Source organism: Sugiyamaella lignohabitans, chromosome C (assembly GCF_001640025.1).
Source record: "Sugiyamaella lignohabitans strain CBS 10342 chromosome C, complete sequence".
In the NCBI taxonomy this organism is placed as follows: domain Eukaryota; kingdom Fungi; phylum Ascomycota; class Dipodascomycetes; order Dipodascales; family Trichomonascaceae; genus Sugiyamaella; species Sugiyamaella lignohabitans.
Window position 1 is genome coordinate 2,181,296 of NC_031671.1, and position 19,688 is coordinate 2,200,983.

At 46.1% G+C, this 19,688-nt stretch overlaps 3 protein-coding genes across 3 annotated transcripts; 2 read left to right on the forward strand and 1 right to left on the reverse strand.

Moving 5' to 3' along the window:
- Positions 1–8,590: 8,590 nt before the first annotated feature.
- Positions 8,591–9,523, forward strand: COQ4 (Coq4p; the record flags this gene model as incomplete). Its single annotated transcript, XM_018881456.1, has 1 exon — positions 8,591–9,523. One exon carries the CDS (start codon positions 8,591–8,593, stop codon positions 9,521–9,523), a length of 933 nt encoding a protein of 310 aa, XP_018734048.1.
- A 3,416-nt stretch (positions 9,524–12,939) lies between these two features.
- On the reverse strand, positions 12,940–14,505 carry NOP56 (snoRNP complex protein NOP56; the record flags this gene model as incomplete). The annotated part of the gene is made up of 1 exon (XM_018881457.1): positions 12,940–14,505. The coding sequence occupies one exon, from the start codon at positions 14,503–14,505 to the stop codon at positions 12,940–12,942; it is 1,566 nt and encodes a 521-aa protein (XP_018734049.1).
- Positions 14,506–15,293: 788 nt separating this feature from the next.
- Positions 15,294–16,478, forward strand: MAP1 (Map1p; the record flags this gene model as incomplete). The annotated part of the gene is made up of 1 exon (XM_018881458.1): positions 15,294–16,478. The coding sequence occupies one exon, from the start codon at positions 15,294–15,296 to the stop codon at positions 16,476–16,478; it is 1,185 nt and encodes a 394-aa protein (XP_018734050.1).
- Between the last annotated feature and the right edge of the window lie 3,210 nt (positions 16,479–19,688).

The following is a 19,688-nucleotide window of genomic DNA, read 5'->3' on the forward strand; positions in this document are numbered from 1 at the left end:
CTTCTTTTAATACCTCGTATAAATGTGGAATAATACTTCCTTGAACGCTGGTTAGCTTTTCAAATGCCCGTTTTTCGGCAGTGAAATTATGTTCCACACATTTTGGGTAACATCGAATCGTGGCAACAATTCCATCCACTGTGGTGAGCTCCTTAATGATAGGTTTATAACTTCTCATCGCCTGAATCATCAATTTATCCCAATCAGCGGGGGATCGAAAGCGTCCTAGATCGGGTTTTGGCCTAACCACCCGCTCCAGCCTACGTACATCTAAGTTGATTGGAGGCAACCGTTCACGTTTAGTGTGTCTATCAGATCTAAAGAACTTAGTGTGACGAATGATGTTAACCGGCGAAAACTCCATGGCATCGGGACTCGGAAGAATTGAATACGGATTCGGCTCCATCTTTATTTCCATTGCAATGGACTTACCCCGTTCGATTGGATCTTCGCTCGACCAGTGTGTCAAATAAGCAGCTATCGCATGTCTCACAGTGGGCTCTGTAGAGTCGTGATTAAGCCGGAATATATCGTAATTCAGCCGACCATCCCTGTAGCCAGTGATATCAATGAAGAATGTTTCATAAAAGCTGGATACTATGAAATGAGTAAGCTTGGATTTTAATAGATGGAACCGAAGCTCATCCATTACTAAATACCAATGTGGACTGCCATAACATAAATTCAAATCAGAGCTAGACTGAAAATAAATCAATCCCACAGTCATGTCCATCCGATCAGTGAAGCAGTTCTTCTTATTCATTGCGTGAATGGAATCGATCAAATTCACATTCACGAAAGTATATTTAGGCCCTTTGTTGAGATGCCGATATTTGTCGACGTGGTACGACTTAAGATAATGGAAGCTAAATTTACAACCTTCAGCAAAAAACAATGGTCTTAAAACAAAGCGGCAGATGGTCAAAAATATACTTGGGAGTAATTCATCTGTATCATAAGACTTGAACTCTGACGGAACTGAGGAGGCTCTGTATTTCAGAACACTTTCGCGATCGCCCGACACAAAATTGCTGTAGATTTCTTCACTGACTGCCGCCAATCTGACATTAAAACTATCAATAAAAAAGCTCTTAAATTCATCTCTGCTTACTTCCCTTGCATTATATCTGTAGCCACCGACCGTCTCAATTCGAACCAAGTCGTTACGGTGCCAATTGTGAATAACATCTTCTAGAGGTAATTGAAGATAGACTTTGACTGCATGTGAAGACCAGGGACCACCCCTCCAGTCTTGTCCACTACGTAGCAATCTCTCTGAGGTTAGGAGTCGGTCAAAGTCTTTGTATGGGCCCTGATTTATGAACTTTTGATAGTCCGAAGCAGCACGACTCTCAAGCAGATATCGCTCTCCCATTCTCGCGTACTTTACATCATAGACATGCTTAGCAGTAGCCCACTGAGTGTGAAAGTCACGTCTTAATTGCTGTAAAACTGGGTTACTGTCAATGATTTGACCTATAATCTCTTTTTTACCCTCCTCCTGTTCCTCCTCCCAAACCGCTAAAGGGCGAATACAATTATCCAATTGAGGATAAAGTGAGCCGTCAATGAATTCTTCGGTTGATGGCTTCCATGGATAAGGTGTAAATTGCAGAGTACGAAGATCAGACTTGAGTTCGGCCTGGATGCGCCCAGATTGAGCCAAAGGACTGTTATCATCAGCTTTCACTTCGTAAAGCTGCAAATCATATTGATACTCAAGCTGGAAGGGAGTCAAGAAGGCTTCGCTGAGAATCTGCACATCTTTGTACTCATCGTCAATACAATCATATATTCGGTGTGTAACCGGGGGATGAGAGGGATTTTTGTCAGTCATTAGATTGTGGAAAGGTTCATTAGTGTCAAATCCCTGTTTTTTTATGGAAATTCCTGATATACATAACACGCGGCGAAGGGTGGTTTATGCTTATAACAGTTAAAATAAGGTACTGCCCGCTTGACAGGTCATTTTCGCCATATCGCGCACCTTTAAATTATATTCCTTTTCGTCCCTGGATCATGTAATGTTCCTTCTAATAAACCGAAGGTTTGAGCATTGAACATTGATCAGGAACTAAAGACCGTAGACCGAGTTAAACATATACCATTGAGTACGCTTCCAAAATGAGTTACTTATAGCCATAGCCTTAATCCTCTAAACAAGACATAAGCCCGTCTCGAACCCACCAAACAAATATTAAGTGTAGCACAGAGAATGCTATCATAGAGAAGATTGCGAGGCCCAAGGGCCTGTTATTCTTAAGCGGGTCGTAGCTCTTTAAACCTTCAAAAGTAAGGTGCTTCAAGGGCTACGAGGACCCTTGGACCTTGGACGGCTTTGCCACGACTTTAATGTTGCATGATCTAGCGACGTGAACATGCAAGTATCACATCCCTGCATACCCCGGAAAGTTACATGCACAACATTGTTTTTCTCGTCTCCCTGCTGCTACAAGGAAGTTACCTGCAACACTCTTGTCTACATTCAAGCTGATATTCCCTCTCGTGACGATGAGTACCAGTGAATCTCGTAAGTAGAGACAGTACAGCAAACTGGAGGAGTGATCTAACAGAGCTCAGCAGATATCATTGCTCACCTGCCCCCGGTAACAACCCGTTACATCATAAGCCGACTCGGTGAGTCAATTGAACCACCTGCCCCTAAAAGAGCACGTACTGCAATTTCCACACGCAGCAGCACCATCAATCCCTTTTATGAGTACAATGGAAATATCGTCTTCAACGACAATGAGGAATTTGATAACAACTTCGGCCTGGACAACTTTTTAACGGAACTTGTCAATAGTGATAATCCTTCAAGATTCCACAAGCTGAAAAGCGGGAAATCTTTTACTGGTAGAACGCTCCCCAAGACCTTCACGAGCGAATCAGAAGTCGAGGAGTGGGTTTACGCCATTCTCGAAAATCTAATATCCGGGCTGATAAATCCACTTCTCGATGATGACTATGACCCTGCCAAGAAAGAACTAAAGTCACAGCTCAAGCAAGCGATTGATACGTTCCAAGACGAGTGCAAAGAAATGTTGAATTATTTAAAAAACACAATCAACTCATTCCCGAAATTGTTAAACAAAGTGCAACTACAGTCTGGTATGGAAGATCACAAAGAAATATTTGATAAGAGCCTGGAAAGTTTGACCGTGACATACAAATCTGCTCTAATTGCTGCATCTACAGACATAATAAGCAGTAGCGAAGACTTCAATTATGCGTCAAAGCTACTCAAAAAAAATATCAGAAAAATAAAGGAGGCCTACACGGCATATTTGTCTTTTGTCTATGAGGCCATTCAAAGTGATCAAACTAGACTGGTTAGCCTGGTTAGCGACCATCCCGTAGTCAGTCGAACCACACTTTTCATTTCCTCTTTTGAGAAACTACTCAGTGATCTCGGAGATATACCCAGTCATCTTATTAATTGTGATTCCCCAGGACCTTATACAATTGGGCGTCAAAATGCCGACTACTCACTCCCTTTGGACCGGGCACCCACTAATCGTGAACCCAGGGCCGATATTTACATCAGTAAGGGCGAAACTGTCATGGTTGTGGAGTGTAAAAAGCGGTCGGTCAGTAGCCTTCAAAGCATAATTGAGAGCAACACAGCAAATTCCCGTCGCCTACTCTCCCAGCTGTCCAAGTACTCCTATTGCTATGCAACGGGACACACAGTCTTGACCACACTGGGAGAATGGGGTTTCATCAATTATCAAGTGGACGATGATTATAATGTCGCCATCAACGCCCATTTCGGCAGCATTGAAGTGGAAGGTGAGCATACACTTCGGCGGAAGTTTATTAGGTATCTCTATTCAATGGCGGCTGAAGACCCCGATATGATAAGGAGAATACGTGAGATGCACGAAGTTGCTCGCGATCAACATAAGATGGGACGCTTGACCAACATTTTCGACGTAGACATGTCATGACTCCAATCTATGTCCAGAATTATTGGCTTTTAGAATTATCGGCAAGCAAGTCCACCTCAATAATATCTTATTCAACTATGGACTGAGATGTCGTAAGAATCAACCCATGGAGAGCAACCAGAGTAAATACGGAAACATCTCAGTCTCCCCTATCAGGGTCGGCCAGCCAGTTCAATACCTGTCCGACATACATCAAACTTATCGTTCCAGGCTTGCTATGAAATATTCACACTCACAAAGTACCTACATTCCAGTCCTAAATGCCAAATTTTCGATCACGTGACAAATAATAATCTGCATCGCCCAGTATTTATCCTAACTCTAGCTGAAATATCTATATACAAAATGGAAATGGGGTTAGAATTTTTACTTCCCACTCTGGACTGGAACGAAGGGTGAAGGTCCAGGGGGTATGGTGTCACGATTCCCGCTTCCCGATAGCTTTTTCCGTTATCTCCCGACGTCTACCGACTGCTCCGCATGTCAGCCGTCTTCCTGCCGCTCTCCGACATCACTCCAAATGCATACTTCTGCATCTCATGTCGACTTCGCCGACTTCTCTCTCTATAACTTGTCCTTGATTAGTTTCATGTTGAAGCTAATGTCGTGTGCTCCACTTCCTTTGTTTCCAGTTTGCCTTAGCTTGTTTCACACTCGCTTCTCCTTGATCATTTGACCCACGTTTTGTTTCATCTAATAATTTCGCCTCATTTTCTTTTCAAAGATTCTTTTCTATTTTTTCCTCTTGTTCTCAAGTATTATATAAAGGTAGTATATTTTGCTCTTTCAATTATTTTAATTTTTTAGATATTAAAACATCTGTTATCCTTACAAAAGCTTCCTTCAATTGCGATTACTCCCAGTACTTAACCTACTTTCATATAACTTTATTCTAGGGTAAGACTAAATGAATCTTGAAGGTTAACTAGTTATTCTCATAATTCTTATCTCTAGATAATGGTTTCGCAAACTACTTGGATAAAGTATTCCGAATATCTCAGACATGAAACATCTAAACATCTTCGGAAACCACATCTGGCATATGGTGCAACGCCGCAGACCACCGCTTCATATATCTGTCTAACCAGCTCAGATTGATTTAACAACTCGATTCAAGTTCGTCGCCATTCCTCAGAAATTAATGACCCACCAATATAATGATTTTGAAACTGAAAATAATAATTATAATAATAATAATAATCCAACACTCTTTAATAAAAATATCTTCTTCTCCTTTTCCGAGGCTTTTCCTTCGGGCCGGTCTCAAATTTCTTAAACAGCACTTTCAACTTTTTCCAGTCAACTGAAAAATCAACATCTTTACTAACTTCTGTAAAACTATACTGGAAATTCGCGAGTACAACATCATTAGCAGCACGAACCATAATGCCATCCTTTCTACCATACTTATGAAATACGCCCAGTTCATGTATTTGTTGGTAGTTCTCTTTGACCGTTTTATACAAAAGTTGTAGATCTCGACGAACTTTGACCTCTTCTTCAACTGAGATATCTGGACGATTGAGCTCACTTGCCAATCTTTCCATAAAATCGGTGATAGGAATGTAGTCATTCATACTTTCGGTTACAATGATATTGATTTCGCCTTCTTTTAATACCTCGTAAATATGGGGAATAATACTTCCTTGAACACTAGTCAGTTTCTCAAATGCCAACTTTTCGGCAGAGAAAAGATGTTCCACACACTTCGGGTAACATCTAAGCGTGGCAAAAGTTCCATTCACTCTGGCGAACTCCTGGATAATAGGCCTATAACTTTTCATAGCCTGAATCATCACTTTATCCCAATCAGAGGGGAATTGAAAGCGCCCTTGATCAGGCTTTGGTCTAACCACCCGCTCTAGCCTTTGCAAATTCAAGTTGATTGGAAGCAGTCGTCTCTCCTTATCGTGTTTATCAGGTATAAAGAACTCAGTGTGACGAGTTATATTAACCGGGGAAAACTCCATGGCATTGGCGGCTGGAAGAATTGAATACGGATTCGGCTCCATCTTAAGTTCCATTACAATGGACTTACCCCGTTTGCCGGGATCTTTTTCGTTTGACCAATATGCTAAATAAGCAGCTATCGCGTGTCTGACAGTAGGTTCCGTGGAGTCGTAATTAAGGCGGAATATATCGTAATTCAGCCGACCATCCTTGTAACCAGTGATATCAATGAAGAATGTTTCATAAAAACTGGATACTATGTAATGAGTGAGATTGGATTTTAATAGATGGAAGCGAAGCTCATCCATTACCAAATACCAATGTGGACTACCATAGCATAAATTTAAATCAGAGCTAGACTGAAAATAAATTAATCCCAATATTTTCTCATCCTGATCCTCATCATCCAATGACTCTATGTTCTTCATTAAGTGGATGGAATCAATCAAGATTCCATCCACGAAAAAAAATTCAGCCCCTCTGTCGATATGCCGATATTTCTCGACCTGGAACGACACATCATAACCGAGGTTGACATTACTACCTTCGGCAAATAGCAATGGTGTTAAAACCAAGTTGAAGATGGTCAAAAATAAACATGGGAGTAATTCATCTGTGTCATAAGATTTGAACTCTGACGGAACTGAGGAGTCTCTCTCGTCCAGATCATTTTCGGCATAATCTGATCTAAGATCATCCTCGTAGACTTCTTCACTGACGCTGTTCAATCGGGAATTAAAGCTATCAATAAAGAAGCTCTTAAATTCATCTCTGCTTACTTCCCTTGCTTTATATCCGTAGCCACCGACCGTCTCATTTCGAACCAAATCATTACGGTGCCAATTGTGAATAACATCTTCTAGAGGTAATTGAAGATAGACTTTGACTGCATGTGAAGACCAGGGACCACCCCTCCAGTCTTGTCCACTACGTAGCAATCTCTCTGAGGTAAGGAGTCGGTCAAAGTCTTTGTATGGGCCCTGATTGATGAACTTTTGATAGTCCGAAGCAGCACGACTCTCAAGCAGATATCGCTCTCCCATTCTCGCATACTTTACATCATAGACATGCTTAGCAGTAGCCCACTGAGTGTTAAAGTCACGTCTTAATTGCTGTAAAACTGGGTTACTGTCAATGATTTGACTTATAACCTTTCTGTTACCCTTCGCCTGTTCTTCCTCCCATGCAACTACAGGGTGAATACAATTATCCAATTGAGGATAAAGTGAGCCGTCAATGTATTCTTCGGTCGATGGCTTCCTTGTATAACTGGTAAATATCAAAGTACGGAGATCAGACTTGAGTTCGGCCTGGATGCGCCCAGATTGAGCCAAAGGACTGTTATCATGAGCTTTTACTTCGTAAAGCTGCAAATTATATTGATACTCAAGCTGGAAGGGAGTCAAGAAGGGATAGCAGAAAATATGACTTTTTTCTCCGACAACACAATCATATATTCGGCGTGTGACCGGGGAACGAGAGGGGTATTCTTTAGTCATTAGATTGTTGAAAGGTTCATAAACTGAACTACTAAGTGTTCGTTATGGCCAGACGGCAAGTGTGGGTGGTGCATATAATGTTCCAAGACACTGCTGCTCGACGGGCTAAATCTTAGTATGCTTCATAATTTATTAAATTTAAAGCCGTCTAGTCCTGAGCCTTGCCAATGTACCTTCCTAACAAGTGTTATGTTCGAACTTTAAACATCTATCAGGACCTACATGTTTCCAACAGCAGCACCCTTTCATAATTAGTCCATTAAGCTTAAGTATGATGATAATGGTGAAAAGAGATCGACTTATTGCCTTAGTTCTCAAATAGGAATTGGGTCAATATCAATATCACAACTGATGTACAACTGTTGTAGAGCTTCCTGAACAATCTTCAGTACATACCGGGTCAACTTTTACCTTATGATACAACAAGTAGATATTACCGAACCACTGGACTGACTCCTTTGGACTCCAGGGTTGATATTACAGTAGCTTTTGGCGAAGTTGTCGCGGTTGTCGAGTGCCATGCCAACAGAAGGATAGACTGAGAAAGCAAGCAGCAAGATTCCACTACATCTCTCCCAGGTATCCAAACACTCATCAACATAGCAACGGGTCAAACAGTCCTGACCACTCTGGGAGACGTGAGCTTTTTTGACATTGCTAGTGAGTGACAATTTCAACTCACCATCAACATACGCACACACTTTGCTGATCTGGAAGAACGAGGTGAGCTTACCATCAGATGGAAATTTTCTGATGACCGGAAAATAATAGACAGGATAGATGAGATGCAGATAACTGCACACAGCGTCCATATCAGGAGAACAGCTGGGCCAGCGCTTCGACATGCAAATTTCATGACTCCAGAATAAAAATACCTCCCGTAGAAAGTGTAAAGCTGAATGTTCCATCTATAACAGAAATGAATATCCAAACTTATATGGTTTTTAGTATTATGGGCAAACACGTCGCCCTCAGATAATATCTATTCAACAAAACATGATCTTTGATCTTTGAAAGTGGAGTAAGATCTCACAAGAAGCAACCCAAGGAAAGCAACCAGACTGAATATTAAACATCTGGATCTCCCTATTCGAACTCCGTCAGTCCGTCAGACTCATATTGTACATCCAATGAGTTTTTGTTTTATTAGTGTCTTCAGACTGAAGTCGTCTTCACGTGACTAATAATCACATGATAGATTCTGCATCGCCTGATATTCATCCAAACATGGTGCTGAAATATTACTATGCCATGAAAATGGAATCAATTCAAACCATGGGGTTGATTAGGCCTACAGGGCGACTTGTATCAAGACTTGTGTCAATGTCAAACAAGTCAATTATAATACCAAGATTAGTGCGAAGTTATTCGTCAGACCACAACTTCAAAGTATCAGCCAAACCAAACTATCCAGGCCATGTTCCTCTCAACATGTTTCAACGGGCATTTTTATTTGTGGGATCAGGAATTGCTGCTTTGAGCAATCCAAGACGACCAGATTTAATTGCCACCTTTGGTGAAATGACAGTACAACCATATTTTATCACACGACTAAGAGATGAGATGTTGCTAGATCCAGTTGGAAGAAGAATCCTACGAGAGAGACCACGAATTACTTCGAAATCTCTAGATCTCGACAAGCTTCGAGCATTACCTCCAAACACGGTAGGAAATGTCTACATGCAATGGTTAGATCGCGAAGGGGTATCACCTGATACAAGATTACCAGTTCGGTACATCGATGATGCAGAATGTGCCTATGTAATGCAAAGATACCGGGAATGTCATGATTTCTATCATGCAATTACCGGGTTACCAGTTCTGATGGAAGGCGAAGTAGCAGTTAAAGCATTTGAATTTGCAAACCTTGGAATTCCAATGACCGGACTTGCCGCTTTTTCTGAGCCATTCAAGCTGGCTCCTAAAGCCCGCCGACGCATCAAAGATATTTATATTCCATGGGCCATATCCAATGGGCTCAGAAGCAAACTTCTTCTAAACGTATATTGGGAAGAAGTACTCGACAAAGACGCAGATGAACTACGAGCCGAGCTAGGTATCGATGTACCGCCAGATCTCCGGCAACTTCGAAATCAAACTAAGTCCAAATCGGTCCATAAGTAGTCTATAAAGAACGCCATATTTTCATTGATGTCATGTTGTTTTTTAGTACTAATAATGAATAAAATGACGGAATCCTCTAAATAGTTTATGAAAATTCATAGTAGCTCTTGAAGCTCGAGCTTGACACCCCCTGAGACAGGGTCTGCCTATAAACACCACATATTGCTTATCAGTTCAGAAGATCAGCAGTTGATCTGGATTTATCACGATCTCGACATTCTACTCATCACTAGTATCCCGATTCAAAGGCCTCTTTTTTTCTATACAATTCCTGTTGTATAATATATTTCCACGAATTCAGCATGGTTTCAGCGGAGCAGTTGGATCAATTGAAAACAAGGGCCTTAAAAGGTATGTTATTGACTTTACAGCCAGCAGCAGCACCATGAAACCGCTCCTCTAATCTGGTCACCACGCAGATTCTGGATCTGTACTGCTGGTTAGAATGCCAGAAATATCTGTGAAATGAAGCAGCAGACACTGTATCACCCAAACTGTGAACTTGAACTCGTATTCGGGGAAAAAACCAGCAACTAACGAGCGCAGCCCGCGACATGTCGTACTCGCCATACTCGAAATTCCGAGTTGGAGCCGTGATCCTGACAGAAGACGGCGAGTATATCGACGGAGCCAATATAGAAAACGCCAGCTATGGCGGCACTATCTGCGCTGAGCGCACTGCAATTGTCAAAGCGGTGACTCAGAAGAAAACCTCATGGACCGCTATCGGCATCTCCAGCGACCTCGAGGAGCCCTGTAGTCCCTGTGGAATCTGCCGCCAATTGTAAGTGATAGAATTGCCTTCGGCGGCTGGGGCTCCGCCCCAGACCCTGGTTGCTTCTCTCGCTCCGCTCGAGTCGTTACTTCAGGGGTCGCACCAGCCACTCCTGCGAAGCAGGAGCAACCAGGGTCTGGGGCGGAGCCCCAGCCGCCGGAGGCACGATCACACCCGCAAAACCGTCGTCTAACTATTGTTTCAGCATTCGCGAGTTCTCGCTCGAGTCGCTTCCTATATACATGTTTACGACCAATGGCGACTATAAACTGGCAACGCTCGGCCAGCTGCTTCCAATGAGCTTCGGGCCCGAGCATCTTAAACCGTTCTAGCCCTGGATTTGTGTTCGAAGCTGTATCAGCTGCGACTCCGTTAGTCTCGTGGTGTATCTCTTTTTACCTGTATATTAGCACTTACTTCATTTCTCTTTTCTTCCATTTTCTTCTGCGACGAACTGATCTGGGCCTCGACTCGTTTACTGGGAAGGTTAGTGGTGGAACGGAATGCCTCCGGCGGCTGGGGCTCCGCCCCAGACGCTGGTGGCTCCTCTCGCTACGCTCGAGTCGTGCGTGTGGCGATCAGTTTGGCGGATGAATGGCTGAGGAAACTTACATCTCGGATTGGATGAACTCGAGACGTTTGGTGACGTTGGTGGTGGCTTCGGGTTTGTCCTGGGGGACCAGCACGGGGCCTATGAGTTTGTAGATGTTGGCGTCGTCTTTCAGCAGATCAAACTCCTGAAGTTCTGTTAGTACGAACCTTCCTACTGGTTTCTACAATATTCTTGAGCCAAGAACTCACGTCTTTAACAATCTTGTTCTCCTGGAGCTGTGCCTCTAATTGCTGTCTAGCGGACACATAGCTCGACATTTCTGGGTCATTCGTTAGTACACAACTCCAAAAATCGTACACCTACCGACTCAGATTCCGTTTCTCCATAACAAACAACCTCCTGGAACCCGTACGCAACGACTCGAGCGCAGCGAGAGGAGCAACCAGGGTCTGGGGCGGAGCCCCAGCCGCCGGAGGCAGTCTTCAATGACCACATACCTCGTTGGATGACATTGAACTCGTCAGTAGCCTTTTGAAACTGTGCCGTGGCCACAGCTCGGGTGTCAGTTTGAGACATGCTGGATGTGATGAATGAATTGGCTGAGTTGTGGTGACAGTTCAGGTTGAAGCAAAGAGAGGAGGAGGCTCTTCTCTGGTCTTGATAGAGACAGCCGCACGGATCGCGATGTATGTAGATCTTCAACATGAAATCCGAAAGCTGCCTGATATTATTTATTGGGTTGTGATCCAAGTTGATAGTTTTTGTTGTTCTCCGTTTTTTTTTCAGTTTGAATTATGATTGTAAGTTTTCAATTCTAGTTTAAAGTATCTCTACGAATATTTATATGCCAATGGCATGCCAATGATGCTGATACTCTGGTCACAGTGGCAAACCAGGGGGGCAAAGAGCTAAGCTAACAACAGCAGCTGAAACCGTGGGCTGAAGTGCCGACACCTCGTCATTTACTGGATGAGAATGATGAATTGGATGCAGCCGAGGCCGCTTTTATACTAAATTCAAAACCATGGACCAAAGTCGATCTGTCGGCCAGTGGCAGTGGCAGTGGCAGTGGCAATCTGGACAGCCAGCAGCAGCAACAGCGGTCTGTCGAGGAGCTGGTTTTTGTCGCTTCACGGCTGTCGGTGTATGGAGAATATCTTGCCAAAGTGGGAATTAAAGGAAAACCCGTTAAGATTGGTACTATTAGCAGTGGAGTTTCTCACGCATCGAAGAGCGAAGAAGGTGCTACTCACGAATCAAAACCCCGTCCTATTGATATCTACGAACTGGATGACGACGAGGCAGAAGATGCAAAGTCGAGGCGTTTAGTGACAGATCAATTGAACCAGACTGTGCATTCTAACGAGATATACCACATTCCCGGTACTAATACTGCAGTAATAACGGTTCCAGCTCTGGCACCCGCGCACTGCTATGAGTACGCTTCACAGGTGATTGCAGCCCTGAAACCACAGAAAGCCGTCATTCTCAGTCCTGCTAACATGGTATCTACCAGCTCGAATGTATACAAACTGACGACAGCGAACGTACCAACGTCATTTGCCGAACAACTGCCGTCGCTCGAGCCACCATTCATGATCTCCGGTGCGCCAGCCGCCGTTCTATCTCGCCTTTCTCGCGAAAACATCCCAGCTGTGGCCATCGTCGTCAAAGCAGAAGGTCCCCAGGGCTTCGAAATCGTCGACCACCCAGCCACCAACTACGACGTGAGCACCGCACTCGAGCTCGTGCTGGGCCTGGATCCTGCATCTCTCCGAGTACCCTCCTATACCAACGTGGACCAGGGTCTATATATTTAATACAGAGGTGGCTGCGATGGGGAGGGGTCGCCGTGCCTCCGGCGGCTGGGGCTCCGCCCCAGACCCTGGTTGCTCCTGCTTCGCAGGAGATTGCGGGCACCGTCGACGAAACGACTCGAGCGCAGCGAGAGGAGCAACCAGGGTCTGGGGCGGAGCCCCAGCCGCCGGAGGCAGACGGCAGTGGTGTGTGGAGTAATATATAATAATACGAACGAACAAATAAACAACAAAACATAAATTACAGGGGGTGCAAAATGGGGCCGCCGGTTTAGGCCTTGGACTTCTTCTTCTTTTTTGGAGACTCGCCATCGTCGTCCTTGGATCTCTTTTTGTCCTTCTTCTCTTTCTTTTCTTTCTTCTCCTTCTTGTCCTTCTTTTCCTTCTTGTCTTTCTTGTCCTTCTTCTCTTTCTTGGAGGAAACGGACACGGTGGACTGGTCGGCCTCGTTGTCGGAGTCGTCTTCTTCGTCGTCGATATCGATGTCCATGCCGTCAACCTTGACGTTTGCCAGTACCTTGTCCATGGCTTGCTTCATGGCATCGGCGTTCTTGGTGGGAGCAACTCCAGTGTCGAAGAAGTTGAGTCTCTCCTCGACCTGTTGTTTCAGGATTTGACCAAACGTGGTCGATGGGTTCTCGGCAAACGAGTCGATTCTCGAGGCAATAGTACACTTATTGGCCAGGAATCTCGAGATTCGGCCCTTGTTCTTCATACCAGCACGGCCAATGAACGACGAGTGGTAGATAAGTCCGTACTTAGGGGTGTTACCCTTAGTCTTAAGTGCACGGAAAAGCGCCTTCTCGGCACCAAGAATCTGAACAGTAGAAGCAGGGTATTTAGACAAGTTGGTCAAAGAACCGGCGTGCGAAATAAGACGGGCTCCAACCACCTCACCAATGAGCTCCGACAAGTTGGGGGCTACAGTATGCATTTTTTCGGTCAAGTAAGCAAACAGCTTGGTTCTGTATTCAGTGATGTTGACAACTCTTTCGGCAAAAGTAATGACGTTCTCCATATCGGTTTCAGAGATATCTTGGCCCATAGAGATACGAGCGGCGTCGAGGATTTGCTGGGCAATAGCCTCATCATCCTTAACAATGGCAGCAAGTTCGTGCTTCTTCTCCTCCAATTCGGCCTCTTCATCCAAGGAAATCACTAAAGAGTTCTTATCCTTGATAACCAGAGCTAATTTGGCAAACAAGTAATTGTCGCTGACAATCTTGGCCAACTCGGGGAAGTGCCAAGAGTACCATTCTTTGACTCTCATGGAGAATGTGTTAATATCCTTATCCAGTTGATCTAACAAAGCAATGGCTTGAATGATGTGGTTATCGTTCTTGTTGACCGAAAACTTGACCTTACCACGAGAGTAAGCGTGACCCAAACCAAGCTGAGCTCTCTCTAAATCGCCATCTTCAAGCTCCTTGAGAAGCTTGGGACCATGGAATCTTAATCCACGCAACAAATCATGAACCACCTCACTGGATTCACACTCGATACCAGGAATAGCATCCTTGATACTTTGACCCAAGTTCTTATCAGAAATACCCAGAACAATCTTGTTCTTCTTCGAGGGCTTAGGAAGATTCTGCTCTAAAAGAGCCTTCAAATAGTCATTGACAATACCCTCGGAAATATCGTTAGCATTCTCCAAAGCATGGGCTGCTCCCTTGAAAGGAACAAACGAAACCACCTGAACAAGCTTGCTGAACTTGCCCAAATCACTGGCAGCCTGCTGGACCTCCTTCAAACGGGCTCCAATATCTTCGGGCTGAAGAACAACCTTGAACAGAGCATAACCCGCGGCCTCTTCAAACAACAAATAATCAACCATGGCAACCGAGCTGGGTGTTTGTTTCGCTTTTTCTACACGCTATCAATCAATCAGCTGCTAGCCTGTAAAAAAATCAATGTCAAGAACAAAAAATTTCTATCTTCATGTATCTGCACTCACACACGGCTGCTGAAATTTTTTTATGCATTGTCGTCCCTACCCTATCGGCACGGCTGTGCCAGGGTCTCAGGGGGGGCATGTTGCCTCCGGCGGCTGGGGCTCCGCCCCAGACCCTGGTGGCTCCTCTCGCTGCGCTCGAGTCGTTGCTAGGGGGTGCCAGTAGCTCTCCTGCGAAGCAGGAGCTACCAGGGTCTGGGGCAGAGCCCCAGCCGCCGGAGGCACGTGGCACCACCTGGGAACACACTCCGTTACAGCCTTTGAGGGCCCTGGAAAGGGCTGGAAAGTTGTCTAGTCCATGTGAGGCCTGTGGGAGGAGTATTTGCGGATTGAGGTGCCGGTATTCAGGGTCCGGTCGCTGATCCTCGCAGATGCAGGGTCCATCTGAGAGCAAGTTTCAAGGCCAAAAACCCCACAAACGCTGTCCTTTAACCACAAAACCAGGCCAGCCCAAGGGTCCAGACGTCCGCGAAGCGGGCACAACGGGGTCTGGGGCAGCGGCCCAGCTGCCGGGGGCTCCAACTCCCTCCCGCCAGGGTCCACAGGTTAGGGGTGAGAGCGCGGCTGGATGGTGAACTGGAAAATTTCGAGGGACGTATGTGAAGGTGATCTGGAGAGGAAGCGGTTGACAAAATCCGAGAACCCAAAAAGAAAATAAAGAAAAAAAAGGAATGATTCGGTGTGCTGGAGCCGATTGTGGCAAAGATGCCGCCAGTTTGAAATGCCCGACCTGTTTGAAGGCTGGTGTGGACAGTTATTTCTGTGATCAGACGTGTTTCAAGCGGAATTGGGGCGTTCATAAGGCCATTCATCCTAAGAAAGCTGGTGATACTGGTGCTACTGGAACTGCCATTGGTGGTACTGAAGATTCATACAATCCATTTCCCGAGTCTGTTTATACAGGAAAACTACGAGCTTGTTATCCATTGAGTCCTCGTAGACCCGTTAAAGACTCGGTGGTTCTGCCGGACTATTCAGGAGATGGCCAGCCTCGAGCCGAGCAGTCGGTAGGTCGAAACACCCATATCCAGATCAATACTCCGGAAATGAACGAAAAAATGCGAAAACTCGGTGTCCTTGCCAGAGAAGTGCTTGATATTGCTGCGGCAGCCGCCGTTCCTGGAGTCACTACTGACGAACTGGATGCTATCGTTCACCAAGCATGCATGGATAGAGACGCTTATCCCAGTCCTCTAAACTACTATAACTTTCCGAAATCCGTTTGTACCAGTGTCAATGAAGTCATCTGTCACGGAATTCCCGACAAGTATGTTTTGAAAGACGGCGATATCGTCAACCTGGACGTGACTCTGTACAAATGGGGAGTATACAGTGATCTTAACGAGACATATTACGTTGGCGATAAAGCCAAAGCTGATCCTGACACAGTTCGACTCGTGGAAACCACTCGTGAGGCTCTCGACCTCGCCATAGCCACCATCAAACCTGGAACCCTCATTCGAAGCATCGGTGACGTCATCGAGAAACACGCCAAAGCCAACAAAGTATCGGTCGTTCGCAGCTACATTGGCCACGGAGTCAACGACCTGTTCCACTGTGCGCCTAACGTACCTCACTGTAAGTTTTTGCGGGTCTGCCTCCAGCAGCTGGGGCTCCTTTCGCTTCGCTCGAGTCGTTCCGTCGACGATGCCCCTCTATCTCCTGCGAAGCAGGAGCAACCAGGGTCTGGGGCGGAGCCCCAGCCGCCGGAGGCAGTCCTCTACCCCGAAAACCCCCATACTAACCCCCGTAGACGGCAAAAACAAAGCCATTGGTATCTGCAAACCGGGCATGACCTTCACGATAGAGCCCATGCTGTGTCTGGGAACGTACCACGACAAACGCTGGCCCGATAACTGGACTGGTGTCACGGTAAGTAGCGATTGAGCCGGCGTGCCTCCGGCGGCTGGGGCTCCGCCCCAGCCGCTGGTTGCTCCTGCTTCGCAGGAGATAGCGGGAACGAGTCGAGTTTTGGGGAGATGGTTACTAACGTTTGGGTTAAGGCTGACGGAAAATACAGTGCTCAGTTCGAGCACACGCTGCTGGTCACCGAGACCGGAGTCGAGGTTCTCACTGCTCGAACCGCTTCGTCTCCTGGTGGGGCTGTAGCTCGGATTTAGCTTCGTCTCCTTTGTGGGATTTTATAGAGGATTTGTAGAATATTCTAATATTTATTAGTTGCCAGTCTGGTGCCTCCGGCGGCTGGGGCTCCGCCCCAGACCCTGGTAGCTCCTGCTCCGCAGGAGATAGAGGGGCCTCGTCGACGAACGACTCGAGCGAAGCGAGCAGAGCAACCAGGGTCTGGGGCTCCGCCCTAGCCGCCGGAGGCATACCTCCCCTGCATGTTTTATCGGAGCAGCATGCATGCTATCGCTATCAGGATCGGCCCTCATCGCTGATCGCCAACTCTATTCTTATCGAGCCGATCGAGCTCGATATAAGACTCGGTGGAATAGCACTCCTTGATCAGGGAGAGAATATTACAAGAAAATATTACAAGAAAATAATTATTGATCGTCTTCGGATCACGTGCATGGGGCGACACGGCACGCGTCTGTGTCCCGTCCCTGCGCACGAGGCTGTTCCCTTTACCCCTGTCCCAGCACAGTCTTGTTTTAGCTTCCACATAATCTTTAGCCATTAAATATATAAATGGGTGCTTGAGCTTGCTGCTTCCCTTCTTCTTACACATCACACACACATTTCTCGTTCTGACTAAAAGCTATTTTTTTCCGATTGATTTTACAATGTTCTCTCAAGTGGAATCTGGTTTTCCGCTCAATCCCAATCGATTATTCTTTTCCTTGTTGTCTTGAATGATTTCATTTTGATTCACCGTCACTGGAAGAATATCCAGTATTTGGTAATCGGTAGCTGCACTTCTCGCGCTTGATGTCCTTAAAATGATATGCTTTAGTATTGGCATCCCGAGTCATACTGGGATATCTAGTCTTGTCCATTGTCCAACAGCAGTCACTCAATGGCTTTTATTCACAGACGGTTCCACCTGGATTTCATTCTTATTCATTCAGGCCCTTTTATTATTATTATTTATTAGGCTCTGTCCAAGGCTTGCAGCGAGAGAAGCTGCCGGAGTGAGCATAAAATGCATCGTGCCCTCCAAATTGCATCATCATGATTTATTTCATGGCTCATGGACCCAGACTGCTGGAGCTAACAGAAAGTGTATCGTGTCCTCTCCTATTTGCCACTAGATAATCTCCATCAACGAGAGCAAGTTTGCATTATCGACTACTCTGCAATGTCTCTCTAATCTATCATTTAGGTTTACTCAAGATCCTCTGGTGAGAATTGTCATTATTAGTCGCAGTCTACTGTCCTGGCCATTCTAATTCATTGTCTCTCTATATACTACAGTTGTTTTAATAGGATTCTACTTTTCTACTCTTCAACTATCCTGCGCTGGATCCTCCAGTTTAGTCCAAGGGTGCTGAGGCACTACAGGGTATTCTGATTAAGAATCATAAAAAATAGCAGAGTCCTGGTATGCTCACTACGCAGTACAGTTTTGTACGTTGCAGATGAAATCAGAGTAAATAGATGTCATAAATTGTGGGTTATAAATAGACAGTTCAGGGTCCGAAGTATCAGCAAAGCACAGCACGTATGTAGCCTCGTCTGACACCTTGAAGAGTGTGAAACTCATTCTCTTCATGAAGGGTCTAGTATTTATTTGAGTATTATTATTTTACACCAGAGCCAGTCACCAGGCTCCAATGTCTATAGCACTATCTACTCTCAATATCAAATATGTTTCGCACATTAACATTCTTTACTTTCTACCCGACGTGGTTCCCGGATCTGATGAATCTCGCCCAACTTGTACCCAAAAAGAGTTTCAGCTCGAGCAACCTGACCAACAAGGCTGCTGAATAACTGATAGAAATGAGCCGAAGCTACTTTGTTAGATGTCGTCCCGCTCGGGTCCAGGGGGGGCTGCCTCCGACAGCTGGGGCTCTGCCCCAGACCCCGCTGCTCCTCTCGCTACGCTCGAGTCGGGCGTACACGGTCCCTGCGACTGCTGTGAAATGCATTATAAACCTTCTCACGGTAACCATCAATGCTACTCCACTCTGCGTTTAGCTTCGTCTCTCATTCCAACTGATTCACCTATAAGCACTACCAAGCAGAAAAATAAGAATTGACACAACCACTCCTGATACACGCTGACCCTATTGCATCACTTCGTATCCCTGACTGCTCAAATCCGGGCCCTGATCGGCACTGTACCTGGCGATCGAATTGGCCTGGACCCTGCATCTGCATTTGAAACCTCTTTCAAGGAGGCCAGGGGGCCACTATCGGCGCCCTGAAACCAAATACAGCCCTGTATGTCTGCCTGACCTTCCACCGATCCTACCAGGGACCCCCAAACCGCTCGCGAAGCGAGCACAACGGGTCCGGGCAGCGCCCGGCCGCCGGAGGCACCTTCTCCCACACCTTCCACACCTGCGTCGAACACGGGCTGTATCACCTGCGATGTCCCCCTGGTCCCCTGCGTCGCCGCGATCCGGAAATGAACAATTTCCAGACTCGTGCTAGCGTGGTGTGCCTCCGGCGGCTGGGGCTCCGCCCCAGACCCTGGTTGCTCCTGCTTCGCAGGAGATGGCTAAGACCGTCGTCGGGTTGAACCACATTCGCCTGACGCTGCTCGCGGAGCGAGCAAAACAGGTCCGGGCAGCGCCCGGCCGCCGGAGGCACCCCCTCCCCGGTCCGCCAATGCATGTGTGTCTGTTTCAAGAGTTCCAGTTAAGGTTCGGGTGCAGACGAAGGAATTTGGCTTGGAGATTAGCATTTTTTATGTGCATTTGCCCACCAGCAGCCCGCAGTCGGGGGGTACACCGGCATCGAGCAGCCAAACTTTGTTTGGGCCACACGAGCAGTCGACTGGCAAACGGTCTCGACTGGAAAAAAGGGGTTCAATCGGGTTGTAAAAATTCGGTCCTGATATCCTAGCGCGAACGGCAGTCTCACCACCGGTCGGCACTGGCTATCAAGGGCCCATCGTTGCCTAATTCACGTAAATTGGTCTCACAACCACAACG